This window comes from Conger conger, chromosome 3 (assembly GCF_963514075.1).
Source record: "Conger conger chromosome 3, fConCon1.1, whole genome shotgun sequence".
Lineage (NCBI taxonomy): Eukaryota > Metazoa > Chordata > Actinopteri > Anguilliformes > Congridae > Conger > Conger conger.
The window spans coordinates 80,999,066-81,017,419 of record NC_083762.1 but is presented as its reverse complement, the minus strand read 5'-3'; the positions used below and the strand labels follow the sequence as shown (position 1 = coordinate 81,017,419).

The window sequence follows — 18,354 nt, the reverse complement described above, 5'->3', positions numbered from 1 at the left end:
TCAAACATCCGTGTGATTTCGAGAGCGGACCCACGAGGATACGTGTCTGTATCTCCGTCTCTCTCTCTCAGATAACGTTCTACACAGCCGCTGCTGCTACGGGCACTAAACACAGCTCCTCGGCAACTCCAGGAACCAAAGTTTATACTGGAGAATGTACAGAACTCATCTTACCACATCCGTATGTCCTCTGGGAATAGGAACGGGAACTCAATAGTTATGTCAGTAACGCTTTACAATAAGGTTCCATGAATTGGCATGAACTAATGTAGTTGTAAACTAACTACTACTGAGAAGTTAATCTGTACCGCTTTGTTAATGTATTTGCACATCATTAATTCCTGTTAACAACTCACATCGGAATAGAAAAGTCTGTTCATGCTTAACTAATTATACGTTCATTTTATGGTTTGCTAATGTATAAATATAACGCAACAAAGAAGTGTGAAGAAATGTTTGAATGTAAAAGTACTGTCCAAAATAGTATAACTTCACCAGGGTAAATTCATAATTTAGACTTCAATGGGGAATTTGCTTTTTTGCACCAGAGAATAAACTGCAATACCTCTGCTAACCACTGGAGTTTGCGAGTTTCAACCCCTCGTGCCCTAAACAAACGTCACTCAGTTAAACGGTCATTTTTGGTAAGTGAACAGTGCAGATCTACACTGAGCCAGATGTTGAAAATTTAAATTTAAATGAAACATTACACCAAAAATTGCAACGCAAAAACAATACTCTAAAGGTTTAAATAAACAGTATGTGTGACGTCACATTTATGTAAAATACCCACAGTGCACTCGTATGCGTACTTTTGAAATCTTTCGGTTAATATTTATACTTCAGATAGCCACTATAAAGCAAACGCATTCAGCATACCGTAGTTAGAACAGTAGCCCGGTCGGTACTGCGGCCATTGTTTCGGACGTGTATTCCACCCGTCAATGTGTGAAGTGGCGCTTTTGGTCCGGCCGATTAGCAAGTCGTTAGCACCTCAGTACACTCTGGTTTCTCTTCAGATCGTATAAATCTTTCGCCTTTTACTAAAGATTTCCGTGGAGAGGAACATTTATGAGTATCAACTAATTTTTTGTTAGCCCTGCTTAACGGCGGGGCTTCCCATACAAGTTAAAAAAAGAAATCACTTAAACTTTCAATGAGTATAAATACGTGTTTTATTAATGTATGAACATTCGAGTAGACCACATCAAAGGCGCATTTATGAGCATTAACTACAGCTATACTGCACGGCGGGGCTTCTCCATACTGGTTAACAAAATAAAGCTAAATACAAGTTTGAAATTACGCTATTATCTACAATTACCTAAACGGTAGAGGCTAAAATTAGATGGGTAGGTAGCCTCAGCCTATTGCGACACTTCCCAAAAATTACTTAAAATAATCGCAAGCTCTCGTAAGAAGACTCGGGGAAAACGTGGTCTTATATCCGACGAATGGAAGAGACTGCAACCCTGGCTCTTCTAAGGTTTTTGTTTTCACCTTAGAAAGTAGCGTCCAATTCAGCCCAAAATAACGAGGTGAGGTTAGTTAACTGTGTCATCAACGGCTCTATTCGATTATTTAAGTGCAAATGGACCACGGAAACCAGCACTCCAGGACCAGGGGAGATCGCTCCCTTAAATCCAGTCAGGTGAAGGCAAGTCCTTGCTCCTGCCAACAGCCATGTGCTCCTCCCCTAAACCCAGCTGTTCCCAAACTCGGTCCTGGGGGAACCCCTGCATGCTGGCTTTCAATCTAACCACAACTGCAATCCCGACATTTTAACAAGCTGTATAAATGTGTGGGTTTTGCTTTTCATAAACCGAGGAATTATTTACCCTCACAAGCCACATTATGTCAGAAATAGCTATGCTTGCCATGAAGAATAAAACTCAAATTTTCACATTGTGCTATATTGCAAACAGCTACATAAAGAAAGGAAACGTTTTTCTTAAATTGGCGACATTAAAGAAGATTAAAGCTGACCATGTGGTAGATGATGAAGGATTCAAATACAACAAAATGACAATGGACCAAATCGGCAGTCCGTGAATATGTTAAAGGAACGATATGATTTATGAAATAATTAATTTGATACGGTTTGCATTTCTAATCTTCCCTGTGGGTAGTGTCCAATTAATAAGAAAACACTCTGTAAGAATGGTGGTGTAACTATCCAGCAAAGCCTGGTAGATTTTGAGTATCAACATAAATATACTAATAAAAAAAATTACTGTTGTAGATCAAAGTTTAATTAATCTGTTTTTGTTTCCACAATATAGAGTGCAATAGGTCCGCTTCTTCCAAGTCTGCTTATTCTTTAGTGAGGAATTTATTTTTTACCATTTCAGATTTTAGAAGTCAACACGTGTTCAGACGTGCTGTCTGTAGTAAGGTGAAATAATAGAGATTGACTGTAGGGGGTGATTGCGTGGCCGAGTGTCATACGGTAAAAAGAGTCAAATATAGCCCGCGTATGGGTTAATGTTACTCAGTTATACAGTCATGCTGGGTAAGTAAACAGTGCATGGCTACACTGAGCCAGTAAGCAGATACTGGATAGTAAGCAGAAATGGCAATCATGAAAAAACAATACATACACTAAAGGGTTAAATGGACCTTAGATGTGACGTCACATTTATGTACAAAAAAAATACCCACAGTGCACTCGTATGCGTATTTATTAAATGTTTCGGTTAATATTTATACTTAAGATAACTATTGTAATGCAAATCAGTTCAGCATCCCGTATTTAGAACGGTAGCCCGGCCGGCTACTGTTTGCATTGTTTCGGACGTGTTTTCTACCCGTCAATGTGTGAAGTGGCGCTTTTGATCCGGCCGATTAGCAAGTCGTTAGCACCTCAGTACACTCTGGTTTCTCTTCAGATCGTATAAATCTTTCGCCTTTTACTAAAGATTTCCGTGGAGAGGAACATTTATGAGTATCAACTAATTTTTTGTTAGCCCTGCTTAACGGCGGGGCTTCCCATACCGGTTGAAAATAAGAATCCGAGAAATTACCGAAGTTGATGGTTTAAGCACGTTTAAGTGTGTCAAGATTTAATTGTTCAGGAACACTTTAATTCACGGTTGGACTTTCCCTACTGGTGAAAAAGAAACATACATTTAAAGAAGAAAAAGTTCTAAAATGCATTATTTCTTGTGAGCTGTGTGTATTTTTTCGGTTTGCATTCAATTTAGGCTGTGTGTCTGTCCCGCTACGGTCTTAGTCGGTCTAGTTAGAGATGAGACATTATGAGTATTTTTTTAAACATTTTTACGGCTGAGCTTCGGATACTCGTTCCAAAAAAAACCGCCTGATACGAGAGTATTTTACTCGCAGCATCGTGTGTTGTCACGTTTGGTTATTTTATTAATCACGCATATCCGTTACATTTGATTACGCTACAATCCCAATTACCTGGACGAAATCGTAAGTGGCTGAGGCTACTACTACCCTAAATAATTATCGGACTCATTGCGATACTTCCCGAAAACTTCATCGTGGCATGCACATGTATTTCTGGCATAATGCGGTTTAAGAGGGTGAATTATCATTCAAAACGCAAAAGTGTCCAATTAATTTTACAAAATGAACAGCTTTTTAAAATTCTGGGATTAAAATTCAAACATAACGCAAATAATAATGAGACATGCCTGCACCGTATAAGAAATTTACAGGCCTACACTAACACACTGGCTCAACAACCTTCATCACGCAACAGCGGCCCCCAAGCAGGACCACGCGCGCGAGCCTCCGGTTTAGAAGGTGCTTGAGCGCGTGTCCAAACTGTACAACTCAGTACCAAGTACAAGTGCACTGGCGAATGTGGAAGAGTTCGCTGCCGTTCACCGCGAGCACACGAAGAGCCGTCTCGAACCTGAACATCAGTCTCATTAATGCCATTACAAGCGAATTTCAGGGATTTCTTTTCCCCAGTGACCCCGTTACACTCACACTCCCACATGCAAACGACGGGCACAATTCAGCGACTGGAAGCGACAACCTTTTTGTGTTGTTGTTGTTGTAAACACAAAGGTGATCCGGCCACAAACCCCAAAAATTAACATTTAAGCAAAGTTAAATCTGAACCATGAAAAACAAACATGTCCAACAAAATCCGTTCCTTTCATTTGCGTAAAGGAACTGCACTTTTATGACCAGGCAATTCACCTTTTCCCCAGTAGAAAAGACATGATTCACTACCGCAGGAATCGTACATTCTGCTATGCTGAAACCAACACTATACGGGACATCCAATCAAAATAAAATAATACCCAAAATACCTGTATTATGTCCTAAAAAAAGAAAAAACGTTTTTTCAATAAGGTCTCAGTAGGCTATAAAGAATGATGGTCCCTTTATCTTCACATTCCAGTTATGTAGCTGACGCTTTTATCCAAAGTGACTTACAGTTGATTAGACTAAGCGGGGGCCAATACCCCCTGCAGCAATGTGGGGTTAAGAGCCCAACAGCTGCACTGCTCTTATCCTGACTACACCGGGGCTTGGAACCACCAACCTCCCAGCTCCCAGTCAAACACCTCGGCCACCAAACCAGGCCACAGGCTGCCCCGGTCCAGTGCGACATGACCCGTCTAAGATCCCACCCGGTGTCACCAGCTTCCCGGGGGCAGAACCCGGGGCAGAACCCGGGGGGCGGATGGACAGCACCGGGGCAGAACCCGGGGGGCGGACAGTCACCTTCTTCTCCAGGTCGGGCTCCCGGAAGGTGAGCAGGAACTTCTTGACGTGCTCGGAGCGCAGCCGGTCGATGCTGCGGGCGTCGATGGCGCGGCCCAGAAACTCGTCCACCTCGTCCTCGGGGTTGAGGTTCTCCTGCGTGTTTCTGAAAATGAAATGCCTAGATAACACAGGGCGAGACGAGACCACACGCTGGGTTCCCCTTCGGACAGACGCAGCCACAGATCCTTAAACTCTACGGCCGGGTCCGCATTCCACAACGCGCCCCCACACCGACACTACAGACCCAAACACGGCACGCCCCAACACCGACACTACAGACCCAAACACGCTACCCCAACACCAACACTACAGACCCAAACACGCCATGCCCCAACACCGACACTACAGACCCAAACACACCATGCCCCAACACCACTACAGACCCAAACACGCCATGCCCCAACACCAACACTACAGACCCAAACACACCATGCCCCAACACCGACACTACAGACCCAAACATGTTCACTCCATCACCAACACTACAGACCCAAACACACCATGCCCCAACACCGACACTACAGACCCAAAAACGCCATGCCCCAACACCAACACTACAGACCCAAACACGCCACGCCCAACACTACAGACCCAAACACACCATGCCCCAACACCGACACTACAGACCCAAACACGCTACCCCAACACCAACCCTACAGACCCACACACGCCATGCCTCAACACTACAGACCCAAACACTTTCACCCCATCACCAACACTACAGACCCAAACACACCATGCCCCAACACCGACACTACAGACCCAACCACGCCATGCCCCAACACCAACACTACAGACCCAAACACTTTCACCCCCTCACCAACACTACAGACCCAAACATGTTCACTCCATCACCAACACTACAGACCCAAACACACCATGCCCCAACACCGACACTACAGACCCAAACACGCCATGCCCCAACACTACAGACCCAAACACGCCACGCCCCATCACCAACACTACAGACCCAAACACGCCACGCCCAACACTACAGACCCAAACACACTCACCCCATCACCAACACTACAGACCCAAACACACTCACCCCATCACCAACACTACAGACCCAAACACGCCACGCCCAACACTACAGACCCAAACACACTCACCCCATCACCAACACTACAGACCCAAACACGGTTGCCAGCGAGCGCACTGGAGAGGAGGGGTGTAGGTTCAGCAGGGTGTAGGCTAACCAGGGTGTAGGTTCGCAACGCACAAACCAAACGGAGGGACCAGCTTGGTCAATCAACCAGTGCAACGCTACTGATGTCCACCAGGGGGAGCACAAAGTGACCACACTGTAGGATCTCTCCCTAGTTCAGGGATCATAAACTCTGGCCCTCAAATCCAAATCCTCAAATCCAAATCCAAATTCTTCTGGGTAATTAGTGCTACTGATCAGCCAGACTTCTTCACACCTGACTCCCAGGTAAAGGGAGGGTGGACACACCTGACTCCCGGGTAAAGGGAGGGTGAACACACCTGACTCCCAGGTAAAGGGAGGGTGGAAAACCAGCAGTTCTCAGCCCTGGAGGATGGTCAATTGACGATCTCTGCCCTCTGCCCCTGCCCGCAGGGCAGCTTGCTAAGAGAGCTGCAGTCAGTGTTATTACTGTGAGCCCAACACGGTGGAGCAGAGCTCTCTGGCTCTCTGTCCCAGACACTGGCCAGGGAGGGACTGCAGCAATGACGTGGATCAGCCCTGGGTCAAATACGTGATTGTTTTGGATTTAAATACTTTTCCACTACTTTTCCACACAGTGGAACCTATGAAATCAAACCCCCGTCAAAAAGTGCGAACCCCGCCTTCTGGTTCTCTTGGTCGGCTCAACTGCGCCATGCAAGATCAAATCGAGCACAGAGGAGTATTTAAATCTAAAACGATTCCGTATCTCACCCCGGTCTTCTGTGGATGCGCTCAGGAGGGGATTACTGAGCGTGGGACTGTGTGAGGGGTTGAGATAGAGGAGGGGATACTGAGTGTGGGGTCTGTGTGAGGGGTTGAGACAGAGGAGGGGATTACTGAATGTGGGGTCTGTGTGAGGGGTTGAGATAGAGGAGGGGATACTGAGTGTGGGGTCTGTGTGAGGGGTTGAGACAGAGGAGGGGATACTGAGTGTGGGGTCTGTGTGAGGGGTTGAGATAGAGGAGGGGATACTGAGTGTGGGGTCTGTGTGAGGGGTTGAGTTAGAGGGGATTACTGAGTGTGGGGTCTGTGTGAGGGGTTGAGATAGAGGAGGGGATACTGAGTGTGGGGTCTGAGTGTGGGGTCTGTGTGAGGGGTTGAGTTAGAGGAGGGGATTACTGAATGTGGGGTCTGTGTGAGGGGTTGAGATAGAGGAGGGGATACTGAGTGTGGGGTCTGTGTGAGGGGTTGAGACAGAGGAGGGGATACTGAGTGTGGGGTCTGTGTGAGGGGTTGAGATAGAGGAGGGGATACTGAGTGTGGGGTCTGTGTGAGGGGTTGAGATAGAGGAGGGGATACTGAGTGTGGGGACTGTGTGAGGGGTTGAGATAGAGGAGGGGATACTGAGTGTGGGGTCTGTGTGAGGGGTTGAGATAGAGGAGGGGATACTGAGTGTGGGGTCTGTGTGAGGGGTTGGGATAGAGGAGGGGATACTGAGTGTGGGGTCTGTGTGAGGGGTTGAGTTAGAGGGGATTACTGAGTGTGGGGTCTGTGTGAGGGGTTGAGATAGAGGAGGGGATACTGAGTGTGGGGTCTGAGTGTGGGGTCTGTGTGAGGGGTTGAGTTAGAGGAGGGGATTACTGAATGTGGGGTCTGTGTGAGGGGTTGAGATAGAGGAGGGGATACTGAGTGTGGGGTCTGTGTGAGGGGTTGAGACAGAGGAGGGGATACTGAGTGTGGGGACTGTGTGAGGGGTTGAGATAGAGGAGGGGATACTGAGTGTGGGGTCTGTGTGAGGGGTTGAGATAGAGGAGGGGATACTGAGTGTGGGGTCTGTGTGAGGGGTTGGGATAGAGGAGGGGATACTGAGTGTGGGGTCTGTGTGAGGGGTTGAGTTAGAGGAGGGGATACTGAGTGTGGGGTCTGTGTGAGGGGTTGAGACAGAGGAGGGGATTACTGAGTGTGGGGTCTGTGTGAGGGGTTGAGATAGAGGAGGGGATTACTGAGTGTGGGGTCTGTGTGAGGGGTTGAGACAGAGGAGGGGATTACTGAGTGTGGGGACTGTGTGAGGGGTTGATACTGAGTGTGGGGTCTGTGTGAGGGGTCTGTGTGAGGCACTGGACCCTTCACATCACTCTGGTTCGCATCATTACCCCAGAGAAAGCAGAGGAGGGCAGTTTTTCGCCCAAATCTTTTTTTGAACGAGTGCAGCAGCATATGAACACATTCTTCTCCCCTGCCCCCAGTCTCCACTGACGCAGTGTGTCAGTGTGTGTGCTGGTTCCTTAGGCATGCACCAGTCCCCACCGACGCACTGTGTCAGTGTGTGTGCTGGTGCGCTTAGGCATGCACGAACGCTGGATGAGTTTACACCAACTGTACAGTGGCTAATATCCCCATGCACTACAAGTCCCAGAATCCGTTTCTGCTCCCAGAACCATAGATGCCAAGATGAAGAGCGAGCGGCTGGAAGTCTGACACTATGATTGACAGGGGGGAGGAGAAAGGGCTTCTCTTGTACTCACTTGTCCTTGGGGTCCTCGAAACCCTGTGTGTGAGAGAGAGAGAGAGAGAGAGAGAGAGAGGGAGAGAGAGAGACACTGCATTAGAGAGAGGAGGGGGCGTGGGCCTGTGAAAGACCTCCCCTTACACAGCTGGCCAATGGGATGTCATTCAGCACTGTAAGGCAGGGATCATCAACTCCAGGGCCTCAGATCCAGCCCTGGTTTTCTTTTCTCCCGGGTAACACATGATGCATGCTACTGATCGGACGGTCTTCACACCTGCCTCCCAGGTAAAGTGGAGACCCTGCCGTTCTCAGCCCTGGCGAACCCTGACTTGCTGATCCCTGCGGTGAAGGCCAGTTCACAGTCCAGCGCGTCCACAGAGCGTCCCTGCGATCGACGATGTGGTTTACACTCTGGGCGACTGGAGTGTGTTTACACACGAAGGACAGCGGCCGCGGTCTACACCGGGCGACGGCAGAACATCGATGATTTCAGCGCCTTTATGGACTGAAGAAGCACTGCGGGGATGAGGAAGACCGTGTGAAATACACTCCGGCTACCCGAAGCTCAGAGCGGCCGTCCACATCTGACGCCGAGATGAAAATCACCTTCAAGAGAAATTATGAGTCACATAAAAGTGTCAGCCGGGTCTGTGTTTGTGCCAAGCGCGCCTGCGGAGGAGGGTAGGGCGTTCTCCGCCGTCCGATCATTACTGTTCTGCAATTCTAATCATCGCACGGGGGAGTCTGCCGCTGTCTGCCGGCCTGACGGAACGCAGCAGCGCCGCAGGAATGAAATTAAGACGTTTCCCGCAGCGAACACCGGCGGAGCGGTGCAACACTGCCCCCTTCTGGACAACCGCGCAAACAACAACTATGTTCCAAAGTACCGTAAAAACACGTTATTGCACCCGTTCTATTTTTAGATTTAAAAAAAAACAAAACCAGTGTTCCTTCAACATCAAGCACGGACTCCAGTGCGAGGACAAACACGGCCACGGTCTGCTCTTCACAGCGCACATTCTCCACTTACATCCTTCCTGCAAATATTTTTAGTTCGCAATCTCTAAAAAATTTAATCGATTTTAGGCAGAACAGGGTCCTTTCTACACAGAAACAGGAACACAGCTTACGTAGACGGGCAATAATGTACAGCCAAGGCTATAGAACAAACACAGCAAAGTACAAAAAACAAGATACAGGGAGATATACGAGAGGGAGAGAGAGAGAGAGAGGGGGGGGAAGAGAGAGAGAGAGAGAGAGAGGGGGAGCACATGAGTCATCTTCATTGTGTCTCCCCGTGCATATAAAGAGGGGTAGAGGGGGTGTAACCCCCCCAGACTCATTATCTGTGCTGTGAGGTAGGAGAGCTGCTGGGGGGGGGGGGGGGGGGTGCTCCTCATTGAAATATTCACCCAAAGGAAAAGTACAAATTAGGGCATGTCGCTTTAATGCGTTACATAAAATCCCCTCATTTGCAGCGCAAATAAACACAAAGGGTAGAGTTGAATATTGTAAATAACTCTGCTGGGACTGTTAAATGGCAAAACAAAATCCAAATATAGAGTTGTGTTTTTGCAACGCTAATAGCCTCATAATGGCCCTATCCTCAGTAAGGATATCTACCCAAACACGTCACCAAACACCTGCTCTCACGTGTTAAAAAAACGTTAAAATATCAACAACACGGCTTAAACACGTCGATGTGGATGTGCAATGCGGTGAGGTCGGCACTGTGCACAGCGTGGCCTGTTCGGCATTATGTCATGTCATGTCATGTCATGTCATGTTATGTCATGTTATGTTACTTTATATGAATGTGACTTTGCCGTGGGTTGAGTGCACAGATGATCTGTTGGGTGTGATATACGCTGCAGAACAGACTGCACACTGGGCGTTGTGTTTTACGTTCGTTCTGTAGATGTGGAAAAACAGATCGGATCGAGCCCTCCGCCCCCTCACTCACCGGAGCGTGTTTACGTTCCTCCGACCCAGGTGGGATGGGGCGTGGGCGGCAGGTCCGACTCAGGGCACCCTCACACAGAACCAGAACCCACCTCTCTGGTGGAAACCTGACAAAACCTCCGTGAGGACTACATATTCTAATTCACCTAAACTGATCAGCGCACCAGAAAACTGGCAACGCATGTTAACGTTTATGTTTTCAGCTAGCCCTGGTTTGACACTACAGGATACACAACTTAAAACAGTCACCTTTTCATGCTTGTGCCACCTGCTCCAGAAAGCTGGGTTCCTCCTGCTATTTAGCCTGTCCATGCAATAAATTGTTTCAAGTTTTTTGTTGTGTTATTTTTCATGTTATTTTTCCCCAGAATGATTCCTTACACTGATATAGAGCATTTCTCACATTCAAAGCTCTTACAGTGCTGAGGGGGAAACTCGCCTCAACCACCACCGATGTGTAGCACCCACCTGGGTGAGGCACGGCTGCCATTTTGTGCCAGAACGCTCACCGCACACCAGGTGAGGTGGAGAGGGAGAGAACAATGTTTTAGCCAATTAAATCAGGGGATGATTAGGTGGCAGGTTGGGAATTTAGCCAGGACACCAGGGAACCTCCTACTGTGTGTGTGTTTGTGTGTGTGTGTGTGAGTGTATGTATGTGTGAGTGTGTGTGTGTGAGTGTGTGTGTGTGTGTGTGTGTGTGTGTGTGAGTGTGTGTGTGTGTGTGTGTGTGTGTGTGTGTGTGTGTGTGTGAGTGTGTGTGTGTGTGTGTGTGTGTGTGTGAGTGTGTGTGTGTGTGTGTGTGTGTGTGTGTGAGTGTGTGTGTCTTTCTGAAGAGAACGATCAGAATTGCGCAGAACAGGGTAATTTGGTGCAGTGGTCGGGGAACCCTTTGTCTGCACACAGAACCAGGGAAGACGTGTGGATGATCTCCCAGGCAACCGGAGCATCCGCGGAGATAAACAGCAGATCCGGTGAATCACCGCGCGATTGATCTCCCGCGGCGGGAGGCGGTGAAGAGCGGAAGAAACTCAATACGGTCATTTAGCAACATCCACAATCTGCGCTCTTAAAACGGCTCTCTGGAGAACTCACACGCCCAGTCATCCAGCCATCCATCTGTATACACACCGCTTTCTCCTCTTTTTCTACTGCTCTTCTTCACCTGCGTGTTCTCTCCGTGTCTGTGTGGAGTCTGTGTGTTCTCCCCGTGTCTGTGTGGAGTCTGCATGTTCCCCCCGTGTCTGTGTGGAGTTTACATGTTCTCCCCGTGCCTGTGTGGAGTCTGCATGTTCTCCCCGTGTCTGTGTGGAGTCTGCATGTTCTCCCCGTGTCTGTGTGGAGTTTACATGTTCTCCCCGTGCCTGTGTGGAGTCTGCATGTTCTCCCCGTGTCTGTGTGGAGTCTGCATGTTCCCCCCGTGTCTGTGTGGAGTGTGCATGTTCTCCCCGTGCCTGTGTGGAGCCTGCATGTTCTCCCCGTGTCTGTGTGGAGTGTGCATGTTCTCCCCGTGTCTGTGTGGAGTTTGCATGTTCTCCCTGTGTCTGTGTGGAGCCTGCATGTTCTCCCCGTGTCTGTGTGGAGTCTGTATGTTCTCCCCTGTCTGTGTGGAGTCTGCATGTTCTCCCCATGTCTGTGTGGAGTCTGCATGTTCTCCCCATGTCTGTGTGGAGTTTGCATCTTCTCCCCGTGTCTGTGTGGGTTTCCTCCGGGTACTCTGGGTTCCTCCCACACAGAAAGCCAGACAGTAGGCTACTTGGCTTTGCTGTAAATGAGCATGTGTGCTCAGTCAACCTACTCTGTATAAAAAAATGTTTTTAACTGAGATGTTAGTCAGAGCAGGCCTGCATAACCCTCTTTTTGGGCACTGCACACGGGCAGCACGGAGGAGACAAACACAGAACCATTCAGATAAATTTTCCTTCCTCTATTTTAGTTTTAGTCCGTCTTTATTCCCTAAAAAGCTAATTAGCGTCCGTGAAGCACTTTTGGTTTTGTTAACCACTGTAATTAATTTTAGCATCGTCTACATTTTCATAAACCCGGTTCCTGAACAGCGCAAGAGTACGGACGCAAAGGGACGGCTCGTCCACGGATTACGCAACACCTGCCCGACTCTCGGGGGCTGAGAGAGAGAAATTAAAACCAGCGCTAATTATAGGTCGCCAGATCCAGGGGAAATTCCCCCGCGATGTTTCCAAAACTAATCGTGTGTTATTTAATTCTCTCGCCGTCCCCTGGTGCGATGTAAGGGGAACAGGGACACACTCTGAGCGGTAATAGGGCTACAGGGACATGTCTGACTGATAACAGGGCTACAGGGACATGTGTAGAGAGGTGTGTAGGGTAACAGGGAATTCAAAGAGAATGTTTTTTTATTGTTTCTCCACTGGTTTGCTGTTAATATCACCTCCTGTAGCTTTAATTGGTTAGAAATAAATAAAATAATGGACGGCTACTGTTTTTTATTGTACGTCTAAACCAAGGATATTAATCTAATTGAAAACTTTAGGGCAGACAATAAACAGGACATTTTCTTTATGATTATTTTTTGGAGGGGAATTAACAGTGCCACTACATTACCTTAAGGCTTAAGGCTAATGATGACCAGGCGAAACTAAGCTAACGAGGTCAATCAACATTTGAAGTCAACAGAAAAATGAATTATGCAGCTACTAACTTTGAGCACTAGAGGGCGCCAGTAGTCAACAAAGAATTTAACAATCCAGCGCTCTCACTCATTACCCTTCGCTAGCTGCTGATGACCAGCACTGCGGCCCCGGCAACAAGTCTCAACACTGCTGACCGTGCTAGACTTACCCTTCCTCCGATCGCTCAGCTCTGGCGACCAAAACCGTGTCAGTCCCCCAAAGCAGTCTCTCATTTTTAAGCCTTTAAAGTGTGACATCACAAACACGCGACCAGAATGTGTGATTTAACTGCACGTTCAGTTCTCAACTGAACATTCCGACGTCGACGTAACGTGAAAGCAGTGTTCTAGAGCACTGGCTTAGAACGCTGAAAAAACGTTCCAGAAAACATACTCTTCACAAGGTTCACTGGTTCCAAAGGTTCAGAGCGGACTAGTTACGTGACAATGAAGTCTTTCACTGGATAATTAAAATGCATATATAATCCTTTAAGATCGAAATCTACACTTGAGTTCACCTTCTGCCTCTCGTTCTAAATGCGTTCCCTCGCTGATGCGCTGCAAGATGGAAAGCGCACATTACCGGCTCTATTCCGTCTGATAAACTGAGTGATTGTGCTGCTAAATGCAGCCTTGCGTTTGTTGTCAAGGACGGAAATACACATCCCCTGGGTGCTCTCATGACTGGCTCATATTTTCTGCCTTATAAATATTCTCTTAATGTAATAACCCATTATTCACTAGCTGCATGATGTGCACTCGTGCATCACGTTGTTCGTAGCATTAATTCGCAGGTTCTTCGCATTAATGTCCAGGACACAGACGGTAAAAGACGTGTAAAAGATGTGTAAAATATGGCCCCTCCGAAACGTTTCTATAACGCGGGCACATTCCATTAGAAGTTCTGTATGTGCAGGTGTTAGGAAAGCAGTAACGGGCAGGTCCTGTACCTATAAACAGATTCTATCAGGGTTTATTTGCCAGTATCAAGTTGCGAGGAGACAAGGAGACAAGAAAGCTAAAGAGGACAGGAAACTAACCAGGTGTCAAAATGTCCCGCGGATATCAGCCAGCGCTTTGTGATTATTAACCTGAGTGAGTATTCTGCTTTCTGCCCTCTTCTGTTCACTGAATGGTTACTGAACAGCGAATATCACGCACGCATACACACACGTGCGTACACACACACATACACGCGCACACACACCCCTGCACACGCGCGCATACACACACACTCACGCACACACACACACACACACGCATGCACACACATGCAGGCACACACACGCACACACACACACACATACATACACACATGCACACACACACACGTGCGCACACACGCGTGCACACACACACGTGCGTACACACACGCACACACACACACACGTGCGCACACACACACGCATACGCACACACACACACATGCGTACGCGCACACACACACATGTGCGTACACACACGCACACACACAGTAGAACATACTTCTCTCTGTAATAGACAGAATTCTAGGAAGGCAGCAGATGTCCCAGACAGCACTAAAGTGTCAGGGTGACATTTTGAAGTGAGATTTGAAGAACATTTTTTAATCCAATAAAACTCTTCAGATGACGGATGCTTTTACTCTGACATTTTCAGTATCTGGGTCAAAGCTTCGCGCTTTTGTCCAATCGATTTTTTGAGCTGCTGGGAATGAGGATGCTTATTCTAATCCAAACGTACTGCACTCAGCAAGCACTTTATTAGGGATTTATTAGACTTATGTTTTTGACAAATTAAGTCTTCTGCTGCTGTAGCCCATCCACTTAAGAGCTATGATGTGTTGTGTGTTCAGAGATGCTCTTCTTCATGCCACTGTTGTCATGTGTGTTAGCATCCCCTCTGACGTCTCTCATCAACAAGGCGTTTCTGCCTGCAGAACTGCTGCTCACTGGATGTTTTTTGTTTTTCGCACCATTCTCTGCAAACTCTAGACTGTTGTGTGTGACAATCCCAGGAGATCAGCAGTTTCTGAGGTACTCAAACCACCCTGTCTGGCACCAACAATCATTCCACAGTCAAAGTCCTTAAGATCACATTTCTTCCCCATTCTGACATTTGGTCTGAAAAACAACCTCTGAAAACCTCTTGACCACATCTGCATGCTTTTATGCACTTAGTTGCTGCCACATTTTTGCGTTTATTTACACTGTTTGGGTTAATTTGACCCCAAACATGAAAGCGTGAGAGGAGGGTTAACAGCAGGGCCTGTTAGAGAGGAGGATTACAGGAGGTCGACTCGCTCGGTCACTTTGTCAGAGGAATTAAAGAAGAACATGCAGGTACCAGGTGGCCTTAGAGCCGCAGTATCAGGTAACAGGTGCATCTGTTACCCGTGCGCATCACCGGAGTTCTACACCTGTGTGCATCACCTGTGTTATTCACCTGTGTGCATCACCTGTGTTATTCACCTGTGTGCATCATCTGTGTTATTCACCTGTGGGCATAACCTGTGTTATTCACCTGTGTGCATCACCTGTGTTATTCACCTGTGTGCATCACCTGTGTTATTCACCTGTGTGCATCACCTGTGTTATTCACCTGTGTGCATCACCTGTGTTATTCACCTGTGTGCATCACCTGTGTGCATCACCTGTGTTATTCACCTGTGTGCATCACCTGTGTTATTCACCTGTGTGCATCACCTGTGTTATTCACCTGTGTTATTCACCTGTGTGCATCACCTGTGTGCATCACCTGTGTTATTCACCTGTGTGCATCACCTGTGTTATTCACCTGTGTGCATCACCTGTGTTATTCACCTGTGTTATTCACCTGTGTGCATCACCTGAGTTACACACCTGTGTGCATCACCTGTGTTATTCACCTGTGTGCATCACCTGTGTTACACACTGCAGGGACTGATGTGAATAAAGATGTGGAAGAACAGCACACCCAGCATAATTATATAAACCTGGATTATGCTTAAAGTGCTTGAAGTATGAAATATGAAATAGTGTTTTCTCACATGGGTAAATACAACAATCGCAAAAGTTTGAGTGGAAACATAGCTACTGTATCTCTCTGGGGCAAGTTCCTTTATCTTAAAATGCATCCAACACAACAACAGAACTAACCAATTTCTGTATGAAACATTATAAACGATTCTGAACAGAACATTTGAAACGATTCTGAATGGAACATTCTCTGCAGTTTTATGGCCTCAAACCAACAGGAGCTCAAGACTAATCTCGGCAAGAAATCCACAACCTAAATCTCCTGCTACCGACAACAGGTGTGAGGACCGGAGTCATACAGAGAGAGAGACAGCACAATGACGCACCCCCGCACGTGAGGTCTAACACAGCCACCCGAGTGGCCCCGCCCTCTCGCTCTCACAGTGTGGAGAAGAGTGTGGAGAGGAGTGAGATTAATCATGGTGTGGAGAGGAGATTAATCATGGTGTGGAGAAGAGTGTGGAGAGGAGTGACATTAATCATGGTGTGGAGAGGAGATTAATCATGGTGTGGAGAGGAGTGAGATTAATCATGGTGTGGAGGGGAGTGAGATTAATCATGGTGTGGGGAGGAGTGAGATTAATCATGGTGTGGAGAGGAGTGAGATTAATCATGGTGTGGAGAGGAGTGAGATTAATCATGGTGTGGAGAGGAGTGAGATTAATCATGGTGTGGGGAGGAGTGAGATTAATCATGGTGTGGAGAGGAGTGAGATTAATCATGGTGTGGAGAAGAGTGAGATTAATCTTGGTGTGGAGAGGAGTGAGATTAATCATGGTGTGGAGAGGAGTGACATTAATCATGGTGTGGAGAGGAGTGAGATTAATCTTGGTGTGGAGAGGAGTGAGATTAATCATGGTGTGGAGAGGAGTGACATTAATCATGGTGTGGAGAGGAGTGAGATTAATCATGGTGTGGAGAGGCTCCTGTGGAGTGGGGCAGGAGTGGGGACCTTCGCGTCGTGCCTTACCATCCTCTTCATCTCCTTGGAGACCTGGTTGCCCCCCAGGTGGTTGTAGAAGGGGCGGTCGGAGCACCAGTGGGAGGGGTTGTGTGTGACGGAGTTGGTGCGCTGCCGGTTCATCTTGGCGATCATGGCCTTCTCCTCTTTCTGCGGGGAACAAGAAGAGCAGGCCTCAGATCAGCTCAGAGGCACTCGGCTCGACTGCGCGCGCATACACAGCACACAGGGCTGATCCTGGATCAGCTTCACCATGCGGAATGCACAGAATAGCCAAGACCAGAGGTCCTCAGATCTGGCCCTCGACCTGAACAATTAGTGCTGCCAATTAGCCCAACCGCTCACACTCCCAGGTAAAGGGAGGGTGGACACACCTGACTCCCAGGTAAAGGGAGGGTGAACACACCTGACTCCCAGGTAAAGGGAGGGTGAACACACCTGACTCCCAGGTAAAGGGAGGGTGGTCACATCTGACTCCCAGGTAAAGGGAGGGTGAACACACCTGACTCCCAGGTAAAGGGAGGGTGGTCACATCTGACTCCCAGGTAAAGGGAGGGTGAACACACCTGACTCCCAGGTAAAGGGAGGGTGAACACACCTGACTCCCAGGTAAAGGGAGGGTGAACACACCTGACTCCCAGGTAAAGGGAGGGTGAACACACCTGACTCCCAGGTAAAGGGAGGGTGAACACACCTGACTCCCAGGTAAAGGGAGGGTGAACACACCTGACTCCCATGTAAAGGGAGGGTGAACACACCTGACTCCCAGGTAAAGGGAGGGTGAACACGCCTGACTCCCAGGTAAAGGGAGGGTGAACACACCTGACTCCCGGGTAAAGGGAGGGAGAACACACCTGACTCCCAGGTAAAGGGAGGGTGGAAAACCCGCGGTTCTCGGCCTCGGAGTGAGGACCGCGCACGCAGGAAGCCTTAAGTGCCAGTCTAGGCCAGCGGTTCACAAGTTCGGCCTTGGGGGAACTCCTGTGAATTTTAACAAGCTGTTAGTTTTTCTTAATTAAAGAAAAATCGAAGGACAGCACTTCACCCTGTTGTTGCCTGCAGTAGCACCCTTTGAAGGTTGAAGCATCGGCGTTTGTGTGCTTGTGTGCGGAGTGTTTCAGGCCTGAGAGTGACTGATAATGCTTATAGGGCTGTCACTGCTGATCAGCTTTCTGCTCCTATAGTTAAGGGGGGGGGGGGTTGACACCCTCCAGAGAGACCCTTGTGTTCACAATGATCAATTCTGCACAGGATGTGCTATTTTACGGGCTGCCACACAGCTGGCAGAGGGAGAATGAGGCGAGATAATGGAGAGAAGAGATGAGCTCCTCTTCAGAGGTACACACAGGACAGAGCGCTCCTGAGAGCTGCAAGGAGCACGGAAATCAGCTCAAA

General features: G+C 48.0%; 1 protein-coding gene and 2 non-coding genes across 3 annotated transcripts in view; 2 read left to right on the top strand and 1 right to left on the bottom strand.

The window, feature by feature from the left end:
* Nucleotides 1–18,354, bottom strand: part of adcy5 (adenylate cyclase 5) — a 67,790-nt gene that overhangs the window by 16,576 nt on the left and 32,860 nt on the right. The window contains 3 exon segments of the mRNA XM_061234154.1: nt 4,708–4,852; nt 8,407–8,429; nt 16,969–17,109. Coding sequence (XP_061090138.1) covers nt 4,708–4,852; nt 8,407–8,429; nt 16,969–17,109 — 309 coding nt within the window.
* Nucleotides 1,000–1,117, top strand: LOC133125342 (U5 spliceosomal RNA). Its single transcript, XR_009708419.1, has one exon. It is a non-coding gene; the product is annotated as a U5 spliceosomal RNA (small nuclear RNA).
* Nucleotides 2,869–2,986, top strand: LOC133125341 (U5 spliceosomal RNA). The gene has a single exon (XR_009708418.1). It is a non-coding gene; the product is annotated as a U5 spliceosomal RNA (small nuclear RNA).